Consider the following 18,472-nt stretch of genomic DNA (forward strand, 5'->3'; position numbering starts at 1 on the left):
CACGTATTATAAATAAAACCATAATATTAAAATTTCCAGAGAAGAAACACAAAATGATTAAGAAAGGAAGTAGGTCAGACTATCCATGATGCTGGACATAAGAGGACAAGGGAACAATATTTTCGGAAGTCTAAGGGAATTCTATTCCTAGTCAAACTGGATATAAATACACCCTTAGATGTATAAAGACTCAAAAAGCTTATAATCTATAAGCCCCTTCTGAAAAAAGTTTCTTGAGGATATATTCTAACAAAAGATAAATAATTTCAACAAGATAACATGCATATACAAAACCATGGAGGGCAGAAAAACTAATAAAAATTTAAGTTAGGATTAAAAGTATTGACCCAAAAAAATGATATGGAAGTAGAACAAGTAAATCCACTGAGACAAGATGCAGATTGGGGGCTGCCAGGGTTTGGGGACAGAGGAGAATGGGGAGCAACTTTTTAATGTATATAGGGTTTACTTTTGTGGTGATGAAAATATTTTAGAACTAGACAGAGCTGTCTGTTACACAACACATTGTGAATATACTAAATGGTTTATTTTAAAGTGGTTAATTTTATATCAATTTACACCATAAAAAATGTTTCCTGAAAAAAGTGACTAGTTTAACTCGGAACTCAATTCCATACAAGTGTCTGTACTTCAGTATGCAGCAGAAATGCTTTATGTGTTCTTCACACAGAATACTAAAGAGGTATGTACTGAAGGGCTGAGATTTAATACAATTAATAAATTTTAAAAATAATACAGAAGTGAAATTTTGGCTGATCAAATTGCTGAATGGGAGAGAAGTAAAGCATGCTAAGGTTCTTGTGCTATTGGAGGAAAAAGATACAGCTACTGATTGAAGTAGATGCTAATTAAAAATCAATATTTGTTAAAAGTTTTAAGGTGTAAGAAGTTTTGGGAAAAGAGGTGATTTCAACAGAGAGTCCTTTTCCTTTACTCCCAACACTAAGCTTTTAGTTTTCCCTAAGCCAAACGGCTGCTGAGACTAACAGGCAACTGATGTGAATGTAAGGGAAGCCTGGAGCCGTGTCGGGTCCCGTCTGAAAGAAAAGAGAATTGATATGGAACTTTCTTTTCCATGTGTTGAAGCTCAGGGTGAGAACCAGGTGGTGGTGGATTCTAGGGAGCAGCTTGACTATAAGGGTTATCTGGCCCCTATGTAAGTGTACTGCACTTCCTGAAGCCACAAAAGGACCTGAATGAATAGACTGAATCCTCCTTGACTTTGAGACAGAGATTACAGAGAGCTCAGAGACATCGGGGATGCCTTTCAGGTACCTCACCAGAGACTGCTACTTCACTTTTTACTGGCTTGGAGGACTATTAACATGCGGGATATCCTAACAAACAGATCTGAACCCAATGATCTGAAAAAGAAAATAACCCATTTAAGGTAGCCCAGCGACCAGAGAGGAAAATCAGCAGAATAATCAGAACACAAAAAAATTTCAGAAAAACAGAATGCTAAAGAAGAAAGTTAAAAATATGAATAAAAATAAGAGTATTTAAGGAGAGTCAATTGTAGTGCATATAGACATGTACACACACACACAATTCTGAAAGCTTAGTAACATCATATTTTAAAATTTTAAATGATTAATTTTAAGAGTAGATTGGTCATTGTTAAGTGTAAGAAATATCTCAAAGTACAAGCAAACATACATAAATGACAATCATAAGAAAAAAGATTTGAGGACTAGATCAAATAAACATAACATGCAGATAATGGGGGTTCTGGAAGGAGAAAAAGGAACAAATGGAGAAAATAAAACTACTCAATAGATAACAGTAGGAAATTATACTTGAATTAGAAAAAGATGGGAGTTTGCTAGGTCCCAGGCTGCAATGATAAGAAAAGCACACATTTAGGTATGCCTAGTAACGTTCCTGAACTCTAAGGATAAACAGAAAATCTTATACACATCCAGGCAGAAAGAACAAGTTACTTAAAAGGAAAATAGTCAGACTGGCAATACAATAGCCAGTCTATGCACCCTGAAAGTAAACATCATCTATATACCCTAAGAGAAAAAGACTGCCTCCAATGATCCTTTACACAATTTATTATTTACCTTCAGAGCGAAAGTAAAAAATTAACTAGGAAAAAGACATCAAGATAGAATAAGAGAAATGTAAACACTGGTTAGCCCTTTTAAACTGAATGTAAATGGGTGAGGAAAGACTTCTCAGGACTGTGAAAAGGACTCAGACTTTTGAAACAGAAGAGAAAGGTAGTAAAATCACTGTGACAATCTCAATGTGGGAGAACAGTAAAGGAGATAAGTGTGTTCTAAAGCAGGGGTCCCCAACTCCCAGGAACCAGGCCGCGCAGCAGGAGGTGAGCAGTGGGCAAGTGAGCGCAGCTTCATCTGTATTTGCAGCCGCTCCCCAGTGCTAGCATCACCGCCTCAGCCCCACCTCAGATCATTAGATTTTCATAGGAGCATCGGTTCCCGGTGCTAAAAAAGTTGGGAACTGCTGTTCTAAAGAGGAACAGGGACCTTGCTCTATCAGTTATCACAACACAGTACATATATATTTAAAAAACCCGTAATCAAATAAATATGCTACTGGATTTTAAAAAGACAAAAAGAACAGTTGAACAGAACATATTACAGATGCTGATCCAGGTTACATGAGAATTTGATACATGACAAAGGCAGTGGTTCAATTCTGTTAATAAATGGTATGGTACAGCTCATAATTCATTTTGGAAGAGAGAATGAGTTAATTATCAATGGCTAATGATTTATTCAAATGCGTCTTCATAAGGAAACCTTCATAATTACCTCCTAATCGATGGGGTTCAGAGAACTTCCAGGTTGCTGAACACATCGAGATGCTGGAAGGGTGACATACCCATGGAAGATCCACGCCACCTTCTTCCCCTGCCCCATGCATCTCTTTCATTTGATTATTACTGAGTTACAGCCTTTATAATGAACTGGAAAGCAAGTATTTTCCTGAGTTCTTTGAGCAGCTCTAGCAAATTACTGAACCTGAAGCAGGGTTTGTGGAAACCCCCAATTTATAGCTGGTTGATCAGAAGTACAGGTGAGCTGATACTTGCTTCTGGCAACTGAAATGTGAGCAGTGTCAGAACTGAATTGTCGGTCATGCAGTTGGTGTCTTGAGAATCAGAGAATTCATTGTTGGTGTTCGAAAATGCTCCAGATCTAGCAAAGGTTAGTCTATACAATGTGGCGCTCAAATTTAAAATTAACTTTTGGGAAAAGAAGATATATTATAATACATTAAAATCACAATTATATTGAAACAATAAGATGAGAAATGTAATAAGCTGCTGTTAAAAGTAAATATCTGTGAGTGATGATACCAAAGGTATTTTTCCTCATTTTTTACTTTTTCATTTTCCTAATATTTCCAAAATGAACGTAATACTTTCTTGTGAGGAAAAAATATCAAAGCTATTTTTTGGACTAACAGGTTAAAACCTTAGAGGTTATATGTATGTCCTTAAGAAAAGTTTATCTATTAAATTACTACTGAAAAACTATCAACTCCTTAACCCACATTTAATACGTGAAATCTAAAATAGGTATGTTAATAGATATATTATCTATGCCATGATTCTAACATATTCTAAAGAAGCATAGTGAAAAATATTAGTTTTGGAGAAGTTAACTTTTTTGTCTTGATGCTATTAATAAATTAATCCACACTTTTAACCAGACTTTTTTAAAAAAAGAAAAAGCTTTAATACTAAAGAAGCTAAAATATCTTAGGCAACGATAAAGGAATTAAAAGAAAATAAGCAATACTAAAACTGAATCAGGCCATATTTTGACATAAATGCCTATCATGTTACTTGAGGCACTATTTTATTATTTTCTTCTAGTGGAAGCCAAATAAAAATAAATCATTAACTTTCCAGTTGCTCAATAAAAAATAAACGTTGTTTCCTAAAGAATTTTTTAAATTTTATAACCCAACTATCTTTACTATGAATAATGTTCTTTCTTTAATTTACTTTTCAACAACCCCTCTAGTTTACTTTTAATCTAAATTTTAATTCTTTTTACATCTAGAAAGGGAAATGATTGTTTAACATAAAAGTTTAACATAAAAAATTTAATCTAGGTTTGTTTATGAAATTTGTGGTCAAACTACATATATTACTTGTATTCCTCTCTCTTGATAATTGGCTTGAAAAGATAAAATCAGAGCAGTATAAAAATCAGAGCTGAAAGGGGTTCTAGTGACTGCTAGTCTTCCCACCATTTTTTTTTAACTTTTTAACTCTACTTGCTATGTAGCGTATCTTCCAATTAAAAAAAACATTCATATATAACTAGCGTATCTTCCAATTAAAAAAAACATTCATATATAACTATAAAAACTTGCTCAATAAGAGAAAACTGGTATATAGATTTAGTATGTTTTTTAGTCAAAAGTAATTTGATGTTTTAGTCTTATCTTTATTTACAAAAATACAGTTTATAGTAAGCATTTCAAGAAATGAAAAAAACTTACAAGTACTTTTCCCTTATCTAATACCTCAGGGATCAGGAGACCCGTGAATGATCCATCTAGTAGTCCAACTTCCTAATTTCATACGTATATAAGGTATGTGAATAAAGTAACCGGCTAAGTATAAACAATTTAAATCAAATGAAACACAACCTCAAGTGGACAATGTCCACCAATGACAAAAATAAGAAATGTTTCACACTATACGCATTATAATTTTCTTTAAGTCTTTTTTTATTTAGAGATTTTTCTGGTAAGGAGATATACCATAGGAAAGCAATTTCACTGGCAGTGAGGTATGTATATACTCTACCAAAATACTCCTTATTTTAATGTTTTAACTTTATTTACATACGAAGAAAAGTATCAATGCATATCCTTGTTTCAACTATAGTATTAGCCATACTACATGAAATAAAATGAAATGGTGCTTGCATACAAAAACTGTTATTTGTAAAGGAACCTGATTTCAGATTAAAATAACTAATTTGTTTTTGGAAAGCTTAAAGGAAGAATCACAATTTATCATGACCAAGACATCTGCACCATATTTTCCATTCCTCACAGCACATTTATTTCAGTAATTCTGTTATGTCGGTTCTTAGCATAAGCATAGTGTTACACGATTTTCGTACATATAATCACATCCAAAACAAGTTCTAAAATTTAAATTGTAAACATTCTCATCATATGTAGAAATATTTCAATTGGTGTATTAAGTTTTGCTAACTGATCAATTTTGGAAGAGAATATAAATGAGAAAGCCTATTCTAAATTGTGTAGTGAGCATTGTTTATTAATTACATTTCTACAATGTTAAATAAAGTAAGAGGCAAACCTGTCCTGTAAGCATGTCAAATTTTAGGTAAAACATTAAAAAGAAACAAATCTGTTAACAAAAGAATGTCTTGCAATAAAGAACATTAGATTTTTAAAATCTATTATGATACAAAAATGTAAAGGGTAAATAGCATCTTTGTTGACAAAGTAGGAGGTAGCATGGATGCACCACTTTATTGTCTGAGAAATGCAACTGGAGTAAAGAATATTTCCTTACCACAAATAATTTCCAGGACTATGTACATATTTCTTTTAGAAATACTTGTTTAAACAAATCTCCCTCCACTTTTTAGTATAAAAAAAACCGTTCCATGTGATTTTAAAAAAACACTTACACATCTAGATAGAATAGTACTCTGCCCTATTTGAGTGAACAGTCTCAATCTATGAAGTACATGATATTTAATGCCCTAAGTTGAGTAAATTTAGTTAGCGGTTCCTGGTATTATACAAAACACTAAATACATACGAACAAAATATAATGTCTTATTTTTCAATGCAAGTCTTGTGGGGAATAAACAGAACCTTGATTCTGGTAATACTGCAGAAAACATAATTTTCCAATAAGTCTGTCTTTAAGTATCCATGTGCAACAGTTTATTAATGACTGCTTACATGTACTGATCTCTTATTGAGTGAATAGTTAACTGACAAAACCCAGTAAACCTTAAAAACACATTTTCCATCCTATATAAAATATATAGACTACTTACTGTTTGAAGTACTTAATTTGCTCTGTTGTTACTGTAATTCACTTTTCCCCTTTTTCCTGCTTTAGTATTTATAAATGGATAATTTAATGTGGCTTTAAAAAAAGACAAAGAATTTCAAATTTACATCCAATTCAAATTTGCTATTTAAAAGATTTCCTTGTTCTATGAAGCTGCTTCTGCCATTAGTAGAGAAAATGAAGTTTCTGTAATGGAGGCAGGCTTTTTAAATAGTGACGTGACTTCCACCATGCCAGCTCCAGTCCGTGGAAGGTTAGCGTTTACAATGTGTCGTTGTAAGTGCTTAATCCAGTCTTCCTGAACAGACAGTGGTCCACGAAAGACTAGGCCACAAAACCTACAGAAGAAGTTGATGATAGTTCTCTTAATATGACCGATTCTCTTTATTTAAAACCAATTCCCATAAAATCCATAAACAAAGTAAACTTTACCATATATAGGAGATAGTGCTTGACAGTTTCTAAATACACATAAAGTTGAAATGATTAAACGCAACATCAAAATGCCAATTCATATGTTTAACAGCTATAATAACACCAGTAATATTTGTAGAAATGGGGCATTATTATTAGGTTAAAATTTAAAAACAGGTCTTAACACCTACGCATTTTAATACATTTAGGACAACTATATTTCCAAAATGTACCCTCCTTTTCAAAAGACCCTTCCCCAATTCAGAATTTTTTAAACTGCATAAAGGTGTGAATGATTTGTATAGCTATACTTAGGAATACTTGGAGAGGAGAGAAAACGTGTTCTCAGTAAGCAGAAACTCAAGACAATTAAAAAGAAAATAAAACCAATCAAATTAAACCAAACAAAGCAAATAAAATACAAAAAAGCTTTTATAATTCACAGTATCATAGAGGCTATTAGCTAATACAAAAAAGTTCATCCATTAGTTACTGAAGTACAGCATATTATGAATTGAGTAAGATTTTGAGCTTGTCTCCAAAAATTCATTTACAATTTTCTTGGGAATACACATTCTGTCACAAATTAAAAATTCGTCTAATACGTCTCAACGCAAAATCTGAAGAAACTAAGCGGATCTGACAGTTAGGCATGTACCTGCATCGGAGAATGTAAACCTCGTCAGCACCATGAGGTAATGTTAGCATTTTCTTCTTGCTTCCAGATCTTGACCTTGATTTCTTTTGCTTACAATCTAAGGCTAAAAAAGGGGAGAGAAAGACTTAGCGTTTTTTATATATTACAATATATATGTATATATACACATACATACATACACACATATATACATATGTATGTGTGTGTGTATATATATACACATACATATGTACATACACATATATATTTCTAGAGAGGTCAGACCATCTAAATTAAAGAGTCCACATTTATTCATACCTCTGAAGCATGCACTGACTTGCAGCTGGATCTATAATAGCAGTAATGTTACCTGCACACATTCTTCCTGTACTGTTTTTTTTTTTTCAAAATAAGGCTTTACCGTGCCAAACTAGAACTGAGAAAATGTAACTAAATAATTTGAAATTACTAAAATGGTCCATTATTACAATAATGGCAATATTTTCTCTTATGTTCTTACATAATTTTAACATCTGGTTAAATCTTCCTTATTTCCGGGAAAATTATAACCTTTTATTTAAGCATGCATTTGATTACTACTTTGTTAAGTGGGTCTTACATGCTTTAAAAATTTAGTAAAGGAACATCAATGTAATAAAAATTTTAATTAAAAATAAATTTTATAGCAATTTACTTTAAATTCTATAGTAATAAATGGCTCTTACAATTATATAATGGCTCTACATTTGAAAGGGCAAAATAATTCAACTGTCATTTTTTTAACTCAATTTGTATGGATTATACATTTTATTTTACTAGAAAATACATATAAATCCAGATTATTTCATGTAAGTTTACAACAAATGGACTGTAAGTTTAATGTTATTTTTTACATTTTTTATTTTATATTTTCTCCTATATCTATTTTTAAAGCATAATTAAAAAGGGGAACATTATATTAAAGTGGATCAAAATTTTAGTACTGTTCTTGAAATTTTTCTATTACTTTTCTCTCAATAAATTATTACACAAAATCTAACTTAATTAAAAAACAGAGATATTTTTATAGGTAGGAATAGGGAGGATATAACATTTTATTGGTCTTTGAATACAACTATATCTTTCTTTTGGACAAAGGGATGACAGTATTACAGGGTGCTGCTGGTCAGTTAGCAGGAAGGGAAGGTAAGAGTTTACATGTAGGGATCCAAGGGGGAGGAAAACAAATGTAACAGAAGAGTAACCCAAATGGCTTTTCTTCTGTTACCTTGCCATGTGAAATCCTCTGGAAAAATTCTAGGTAAGAGAGAACAGGAACTGGCTATTCAATGATTTTGTGAAATGAATTATTCAAAGTCCAGATTGCAAAAGAACCGATGCTATTATTACAAAATCAGGAAACATAGTTCCTTACAGTAATCAAGTGGCCATGCTAACAGAAATGTCATATAAAAAATTAAAAACCACAAGAAGTCTAAATCTCATTCAAGCCACTGGTTTCTGCTTCCTGTCACCTGCCTCTTTAAAAGTAAAACCTAGGGCCTACAGTCATTCTCTGCTTATCCTCAGAAGATTAATCTAATAAGAACTACAGGAAGTCAAGTTAAGTATTAAAGAATGGCTAATTCAAAGCTTCAACCAAAACCTAGAATAGAAAAATATTATAAGGTTCTCATTAGTTACCTCAATCAAGAACCTGGCACATAGTAGGAACTCAACAAATACTTCTGAGGTAAAAAATAAAGGAAAATCCAGTAATTTAACCTTTGACATTTAGACAACATATGAATGGAAATTTGTTCTATCAGCATGTAACACTGGTAATGTTCCTGTAAAACAACTGTGCATCATCTGTTTAAATGAATATGCTGCTAGTAGTCACACTTAAATTCTTCTCTCATCAGTCTAGTTTATATGTAGAAATTAGGTTCTTCACAACCGGTAGAACAGTGAGGTATCATGTACTTTGTAATTAGCACCTTCTGTTTCCTAGTTGCATTGGTGAACAATCTGAATTTAGGTGGATTTTAAAGCAATTCATATACAGAAGTAGAGTTAGGGAACTCAGAGGCTAGATGACAGCTACTCTTTCCCTATTTGTAAGGCAAACCACACACAATCCCTGTCTCTGTTATGCAGAAAAGAGCGAGCATTTGGTATATCATGAGATTACACATAGACTCTTACTTTGATGAGCCTGCTGGTTGTCAAAATTGCCACACTGTATTCAAATTCCTTTAAAATATAAATAAATTACTGTAGGATACAAATACAATGCATTATAACAATCCTTTAAAATAATGTTCACAGAATACTAATGTTATGTGTGGAAAACAAATTGAGAGAGAACGGTAGAAGCTGATGAGAAAGTATGCAAAAGAATGTTTTATCAGTCACAAAGTATGCAAGTTACATTTAGATGCTCTGATACTTTAAAATGAACTGGACGTGTTTACTCTGAATTGTAAAATTTTTTTTGACCTTAATAAAGGAAAAAAAGAATTTTTCTGACTTTTGATTTCATATAGACTCCAGCAACTCTGAAGTTTAGGCTGTTTATGAATAACTAGATCTAAATTTTAAAGAGAATGCCACAGTTTTTACAGTAATTAATATTTGAAGGCATTATGACTTTGGAAAGTTGGACAACTCTGCTAGCATATGATTACCTCCAGTACCCAGAGTTCCATATTCATTGGGAATCCTTGGAAACTTGTCCATAAAGTAAGGATATTAAACACCTGGGATCTCTGGTAATTATACCTAAATACTTCAGTGTCTTAATATCTCCATGATCACTTTTAAACGTCGTAGTCCCCGACATGTCGCTTATTTACTTAGAAGTGAAAACATGAACATTTTACAAGAATAGTTTTTCTAGTATCAACATCCTTACAAGAACGGTTTTTTTCTAATAACATCCAACTTTTACCCTTGCAATATTGTCTAAACAATTTAGAAGTCTGTAAAAAAAAAAAAAGAGTATTTAACATATTATTAATACACACACAAAGGAGACAGCCATATGGTATTCTCTGTATGAAAAGATGATTTACACAAAATGTTCCATTATATGAAAAAGATGATAAACAAACATGTCCATTACACAAATGTCCTCATTCAACAAATTTTATTATATCTAGAGGGAAAAGCAGTTTTACTATGGATTATACCAGGAGTCACTAGAACATTAAAAAAAGAACATCACTAACACATTCAGTTTTAGCATAATGGGGCTCATCAATATTTGCAATGAACAGCCAAAAGTTTAAAACAAAGTTTAACCTGCCAGATAACTTTATACAAAGTCTATATTTGCATTTACTCGTCAGTGTCAAAAAAACAATACACATACACACCTTTTTTCTGTTCCAAAGTATTTTAAATCTAACAGTTTCTATACTTGAAATTTACAAAAAAAAAAACTAGATTAGTTTTACAAATTCTCAATTTTCTTATCCTTCAGTATCAATTGCTTCTTTAGAAAGGAACAAACCCAGTCACTCAAACATTCCTAAGGCTCCTATTTAAGGTGGCAGAAAATGTTTTAGGGATCAATTTTAAAAGACTGTAAAAAACCCCACCATACTGTTACACTACAAAATACAGCCATAACCACTACCGGCACCACCACAACATGTATGTGTCTAAAACACTAAACTGGATCGATGAAAAGCAAATCAATAAATAATATAACAGGAACAAACTGAGGACAGTTTTCTGAGACTTCAGTTTTATACAAAGAATAAAAAGAATTTACTTCAGGCTTTAACAATATTTAAATAGTCCTTTCCACCTTTCTGCCCATTATATGCAATAACCGTTTCAATTAATTTTATATTCTTTTAAATTCACTATACAAATGACCTCAAAGAATGATGATTTATTTCTTAAAAGGATCTAAAACTTATGTGGTAAAGAAGCACATCATAACTAAATAAACATTCACCACCAAAATATTTTTATTTGCAATCATCCTTTCTTGCTCATTCAGCTAAAAGTTCTATCTCATCTGTTTTGTTGCTATATGAGTATTTGCATTTCTGGAATAAAGTGAAACTTGATATAATGACCAGGTTATATATCCAAAATAAGAGGCATGGAATAGCCCTACTAGAAGGAAAAAAATTTCTTCTCCATCTAGTAGGCCTGTATAAGGTAGATAGGCAATAGTAGCTATGAACTCATTCAGGAAGACGTAAGGATAAAAATGACATGAACAGGTCATCATTCCATCACAATTAACAAGCTGATGATGGAGGTGACAGTGGTGAAGTGGAAAGAGGATGAATAAGCCCCAAGGGGTACACAGTGTGAGATGGATAAACAAACAAGTCTAGTTGCTGCCACTATTCCTCCAAGGTTCATAAGTCCGAAACATAAAAGACTGTGCAAATAGCATTCTTTCCCTTAGTCTCAACTGAAAAAGAAACATGGCTTTTTTTCTAGGGAGGAGAGAAAACATGTTAGCTTGTATAACACAGGGATGGGGCAGAGGGAGGGGGAAGGGGAAAGGTAGTAGAGAAAGCCATTTGTTAAAAAGCCAAATTCTTATTTCTTTGATGTGCACTTTTCTCTTTGCATAAGTGCCCAAAAGACACAGTTCACAGGGGTACATCACACAGGCCCTACCTTGGTTTAACGCTCTGCTGTCGCAGTCTTGAAATTCTTAACGACTTTAACACAAGGTATTACATTTTCATTTTGCATTGGACCCTATGAATTATGTGAACAGTTCTGGGTATTGAGTACCTACCACCCAAATTGAGAAAGGCAGCCCTCAGTTCCACCTCTTAATCTCTTAGCCCATTAAAAAAAAAAAGAAGCTATTAGAACAATTGTTAAATCCACTCTCCTACAGTCCATTAAAATTAGAAAGGATCTACTTTCCTACTCCTAACACCAATCCTTTGCTCCCCTCGGATAGGGCCATACATAACCAAGCCAGTCAGTATTCCCAAGATGCACATATAAAGTGGTGTGAGTAGTTTATTGTTATGAAGAGCAATGTTCCCCTTCCAATTAGAATTAAGAACACAGATACGCAATTAGCATCCACATAAGTATTTCACCATCATTTTCCCTTGGTATTTTTACTCCCAAATTGGATTATTTTTTTTGGTACCCTAAACTACTTTCATCAACTTTTAGAGTTCCCATTCTCAATAACTATAAGTTTAATAACTAACCTAGAATCACAGAGCAATCATGGCAAAGTTAATTAGATCCTGCGCAGTTTAACATTCTACCTGGAACAGAATGCAATGCAAAATATTTGAAAAGCAGATTTCCTTTAAAAATATTTGTATGAGATTTATGGCTTAACAATATTAGTCTAGAAGAGACAGGTAGCTTGGGTTTGCCCTACAAAGTAAGAAGTTGTATTAATGGTAGAAACAGCCTCATGTGATTGGTTCAGAGAAATTGTTCGAATAAATGAAGGTAACCTTTATTAAACTTGGGTCTCCTTGGTATAAAAGAAAAAGTACATTCAATTTGCAGAAACATCTGTTATTTCAAAGTAGAGGAGATGTCCAGGAAAATATTTTGAGCAAGCATTTTCAAGAGTTGAAGGGAAAAGCTAAACATAAATGATACTTTACCACACATTCTTATAAACAGAGAAACTGAAGGAAGACTAGTTATTCCAGGTTGCCAAGAGCTAAAAGCTAACAATACTCCAGCTGTAAGTTGCTTACTGGTCAGGAAAGTAAAGGTATTATTTCTCTGTGGTTGCAGGTGAGAAAAGACATTTAATATTTCTCCTTAAGATGGGCTGGACTTGCATGCTGTTTTAAGCGAAAAGTGTCAACCACTTTTCCAAGACACACCTAAAATTGAAATAAACATTAAAATACATAATGACAAATCTGCTTTAAATTATTTTTGTTTAGAAGTACCTGAACATAATCACTCTAAAAGTCTCAGTATTTCCAAAATATCATTTCAGATTCAGTAGGAGTAATTAAATAATTGTTCTGATTACAAAATTACTTAAGAAAGGAAACCACCTTACTTTAAAATTCCCATTCAATTACCTTTAATATAATCACATTCAACTTAAATTGGATAGGGCTCATAATAATTATAAATTAAAATGTCACAAATCCACAATCCCAAGAGATGTGATTTTTAAAAAATTATTTTGAAGTGCTTTACATATTCCAGAGAAAATTCAATCTATAATCAAATATGGTGCTTGACCAGGTATCTTCTGTATTGGATAAATTCTAGCTAAGGCTACAATTAAATATATAATTCAAAACACTGAACAGCCAAGAATTAACCTCATTCCTCAAACTCCAGACACAACAAAGAAATGGTAAATCCTACTTTCCCACTTCTTAGATAAGTGAGGAATCACCAGTCTCCAACAAGCCATCTTCCTGCCCTAACCTCCAAAAGAGAACATCTATGTATTATTTTATTATTTCCATAAAGTCGCTTAAAGCAGATTACTTACAGTTTAGCTCTTGCCAAGAAAATGCCTTGTTTTTGTAAGAGTTAACTATACCTTAATCCAGATTATAAACAGCATTCAAAAAATTAATGTTAGAAATCATAACAAACACAATACCGCAACTGAGGATATTAGACATGTTAAAAAAATCCAAACATATAAAATTCCAAGTTAGGTCAATCATTAAAAAAAATCAAAACAAGATATAAAAAGCAAATCTCAGGAAATTGGTAAGTAACAAAACCAACAAGAATGCTAGGGAACTAGTTAAGACCTTTAAAAAAGAAAAGATGTTGGTCAAAAAGATTATCAACCAAACAGAATTCCTAAATTATATAACCAATGACCAGCAAAAGTAGGCATCATAAAATATAAATATTATGCTACTATGGTAGAAAATTCTTAGGCTCCATTCTCCTAAAAAACAAACTTACTGATTCATTAAGTGTGGTTATTTGCTTTGTAATTAGTGGACAGTTGGATGATGAAGTGTTGCTAGATAAATGACAGCCAGTGAGGTAATGAAGCCGAGTTTTCTCTTACCAGATACCATGATAACAGATGCCTTAACTGTCCTGGTATAACCATCCTCCCAAGCAATAAGATTTAAAACCTTGAACCATTTCTGTCTCTTTCTTCTTATTCTTCTATCTCTAAATTATCTACCAAATTTTGCTTACTTTTACTTCCATGATATCCAGACATCCATTATCCTTCTTTTACATTCCTATTGTCATTGTTCTGGTTCAGGACTCCTAAAATGACCTCACTCACAATTTCTACACCTCTCCATCAAATCTTTTAACTTTTATTTAAATGACAGTTTTTAAAAGCTTTACAAATTCTTTTTAAAAATTCTTTAAAAACAAATTCTTAAAAAACATCATTACCAGCCCCTCACAAAATTAATTCCAATACCATAGATTAGCCTTCTAGCTTTCTACCTGTCCACCTATTTCTTTTATCTCCAACTTCCTGGTACTTTCCATAAACTTCCCACATTTCACAAGTTGCTCCCTTCCACAGGTATGCTCCTTCCCTACCTCTAACTGCCTTTCCATTTCAATTATCTATCCTTCAGTGTCCAAATGAAATGCTCCTTCCAAAAGCCTTGCTGGGTCCTGGTCTAGCTGAAAGTATTTTCCTCTCTCTTTCATCTTCCACAGTATTCCAAGCACATCTCTCCAATGGCACTTAAATTCGTCTTGTATTACAGTTATATATATATATATATGCTTCTAATATACTTTAAGATCCAATTTATCTCTGTACTTAGCACAATGAATAAATAACAGTGAGAGCTGAAAAAACTGTTGAATTACTGAATAAATCAGCCAGTCACTTTTTTAGCATTGTGGGCAAATAGCCCAATTCTTGCTGGCATAATAAAACAATCAGTATCCATAAGGGTGACTCTAAATACTCAAATGATTATATTCACTCTTCTGTTTCTGAAGGCGGAAATAAGAACATTTTAGAAACACTGCCATCAAAACGGTTAGAATAAAATCAAGTTTGACACTAGTCTTCCTTTACCAAAAAAATTTACTCAACTTGAACAATTCATTAACTTTGCTAATCTTGAGTAAATGATACGTTTCTGTGCGGATAAATATGTACAGATACACACTTTTAATGCAAAAAAATGTACTACAGAGATAAGTTACAGCCAAGAAAATACAAAAACCCGTCTTTCATTGTATCAGGAATAGCTTTTTAAAATATAAAACTGACCATATCATTCCCTTATTTTAAAAAATCCTTCAAAGACTTCCTAAATTTTTTAACAAACACTCAAAGCACTGACTCTATCTTTTCAGCATCATTGTCTTTCCAAACACTTATAACTGTATCTCCCAGCACCTCTCGAACTCCAAATTTCAACCCTTTATGCCACATTATGTTCTTCTATCTGGAATGGTTTACTCTTATCCTTCTGCCTAAAACTACTCATCCTTCAAGTTCAGGGCCTAGCTGAACATTGGATCATGATTATGTTTATGCAGATGGAGTACAAGGTCATTATTAGCCTCAGAGCTAGCACACATGGTATAATACAATCACTACAATTTTTGTTGAATGAATAAAAATTTTCTTTGACTATTGGCTGTATTTTTGTCTCACTTTATAAATAATGTTAAGAAACATACCAGTATGAACTATTTTCCTTTTTTCTTTTCAGGCTCTATTTAACAATGAGACAAGTAGTAAAGGCAGCAAAAAAAAAGGGACACAACTTAATTCCCAGCTCCCCTCAAAAGGCGGCCGAGACTAAAATAAGTACCTTGAACTCCTACAACATTTACATCCAATATAACATTTATTTGTATACCATCTTGCACGGTTTTATAATTTTGATAGTTTTGTATGTGTTGCCAATAATGCTTTCCTAAGTTTTTGATGACAGGGACATGTCTTCCCCCACACGGCCTAGTCTGGGGGAATTATCAAGGTATTTAACTAGAAGCTGGTTTGGTCCTTTAGAGTTTAATCTTAGTAAGGAAATAAAAACTTTCTACTTGTATTCTTTTGGCTGGATGAATCACTATAAAAGCATGCAATTTCTTAAAGACACAGTATTTTAATAATAATTAAAAGACACTGCAGAGACACTCATATAAAGGGCAAATGATTTAACGCACCTTGAAAAACTTTCACAATACTATTTTTTTCTTTCCATCACAGCAGAAAGTATTCCAATACGGCACTTTCCATAATATAAGAATTACTTTTTGGTGGCTTATATAGCCAATTCAGCACCAGGCACTGTATTATATGTTCATTAGCAGTTGCTGTTGCAGGCCTCTATGGCCAATTATTTCATTATAGCTGAAAGTAAGAAAAGATCCTACTAAGCAATATGTAATCTACAATTCCACTGAAAAGTAAATGATTACTGTGCTGTACACCTGAAACTAACATAAAACAATGCTGGATGTCAACTGTAATTGAAAAATAAAAACAAACAACAAAAGAAATAAACACTATGAAAAATAACACAATTGACTCTACTGAAAATGAATGCAGAGATTTATTGTACTAGTGGTACTAGCTACTAGTGGTACTAAGTGGTACTTAATCAAAAGGCTCTAGTACCAATTTTTAAAAGTTTTTCCGTCTCATTGGAGAACTCATTCTTTAATTGTGATGGTGAGTCTATTGTTGCAGAATAGCAACAATCGTGTTTTATTTCCAAAATGTTTTCATGAAAGTGTTCTGAAAATAATAAAATGAAGTCCTCCACCAAATATATTTGCATATAAAAATGTTGTTCTTACATTCATTTTAGATCACTAGAAATTTCTAATTTATTTTAAATACCAAAGATCAGCATTTGATTAACAAAATATGATCTATAGATAACCATTTGAATTCAATGAGGAAAGAAAATTCACTTGCTGCCACAGAAGTGTTATGATTTCTAAAATATTACTATTGTTGATTCTAGTCAGTACCAGTCCATAAAAGAAAGTCACTTAAAGGGAATGTTTTCAATCTGTGCATAGTGATATCTTAGTGGGCAGTAAATCAATTTACTGGGTCATGATCGGTATTAATTTTTAATGAAAAAGGATAAAATAGAAATTATTAGAGTGCATCACACTCAATTCAGGTGAGTGAATGAGTAGGTATATGACTGTGAGTTTGTATTCAGAATCAGAAGGAAAAATAGAGTCCCAATAAAAATGCTAACGACCACTGTTATTGTTTCTTCTTTTCAAGGGATAACAGATTGTGCAAACATGCACTCATCGTACTGATATATTTCCTTTCACAAGATTCTCTCTACCCGGACTTTAGTTATTCCTCTTTCTTCACCGGCTGACGTTTAAACTTAATTTTGACCTCAAAATTTTTTTTTTGGTTCCTTATTGCAGATTAAGTTGATAGAATACACTTTGCCTAAAATAATATAGAATGCTTTAGAAATTTAATAACTAGGATGTCCATATAATTTATTGAACAATCCAGGACACTTATGAAAGGCACTATTATTTGGTTGGAACAACAGGGCTAAACCAGTGTGTATGGTCATTCTATTAATAACTTAGTAATACTATGTTCTTAATACTGCCAGTATAAAAAAGCTATCATTTAATTAAAATATTATTAAACACACAAAAAAGCCAATAGTTAAAATTAGAAGTCCAAAAGCATTTAATATGAACTATATGAAATTTCAGACTTTTAATGAAAATATTAGACTGTATTAGGAATTAACCAGGAACCAATTTGTATGAGCATGTAAACATCAATCTAAAGAGAATGAAACCTGAAAAAGAAGTCTATTAGTAGTGCAGTCTACATTAATTGGAATAAAATCTTGAATAGGTATGCCTTGAATTTATAATATAAGCTATAAAGCAAACTCTTTGTACTAATCTCTTTAGACAAAAATCTATTTTAAAAAGGTAAAACTGTTTCATAAATAATTATCCACCACTGAACACACATAGAAATTATTAAACAATTTACTTGAACCTGCCAATAGATGATTAACTGGGTCAGTTCTGGACAAAATTTTAATATGTAAAGTTTATTCTCTTTTGACACTTTAACTCGGTCCCGAATATGGCTACTTCTTCATGTTTTCAATTCCAAAGCTTTTCTACTTTCTTCATCATTTCCTTTAACTAAAATTAGGAAGGATGTTATGTTTTAATTTATATTTGTGACCATATAAATTAGTTTTGATGTTACACAGTTCTTACATTTCAAGCATCTTTTAACTCTTAAAATAAAAGATGTCTTAAGGCTCCTGATTCCCAGTTCTGTGTTCTTTCCATGTTGTTGTTGTCGAGGTTTGTTTTGTTTTGTTTTGTTTTGGCATTTCCCCTTTCTCAGTTTTCCACCAGAAGAAAGGTCCAAGAATGACATGCAA

At 32.4% G+C, this 18,472-nt stretch overlaps 1 protein-coding gene across 14 annotated transcripts in view; it reads right to left on the reverse strand.

Moving 5' to 3' along the window:
• Window positions 1-4,722: 4,722 nt before the first annotated feature.
• The window catches only part of ZNF644 (zinc finger protein 644), a 101,359-nt gene continuing 87,609 nt past the window's right edge, over window positions 4,723-18,472 (reverse strand). For 13 of the 14 annotated variants that reach the window (XM_039838801.1, XM_039838799.1, XM_039838797.1 and 10 more), the window contains 2 exons: window positions 7,152-7,254; window positions 4,723-6,417 (listed from right to left, as the gene is read on the reverse strand). In XM_039838801.1, the coding sequence (XP_039694735.1) occupies window positions 6,225-6,417; window positions 7,152-7,254 (296 nt within the window). In that variant the 3' untranslated portion in view covers window positions 4,723-6,224. Of the gene's footprint in view, window positions 6,418-7,151; window positions 7,255-12,557; window positions 12,962-18,472 lie in introns of those variants that run through there. The other variant, XM_039838805.1, reaches the window with a different exon arrangement.

The sequence above is a fragment of the Pteropus medius genome, unplaced genomic scaffold (assembly GCF_902729225.1).
Source record: "Pteropus medius unplaced genomic scaffold, Ma_sr-lr_union100, whole genome shotgun sequence".
NCBI lineage: Eukaryota > Metazoa > Chordata > Mammalia > Chiroptera > Pteropodidae > Pteropus > Pteropus medius.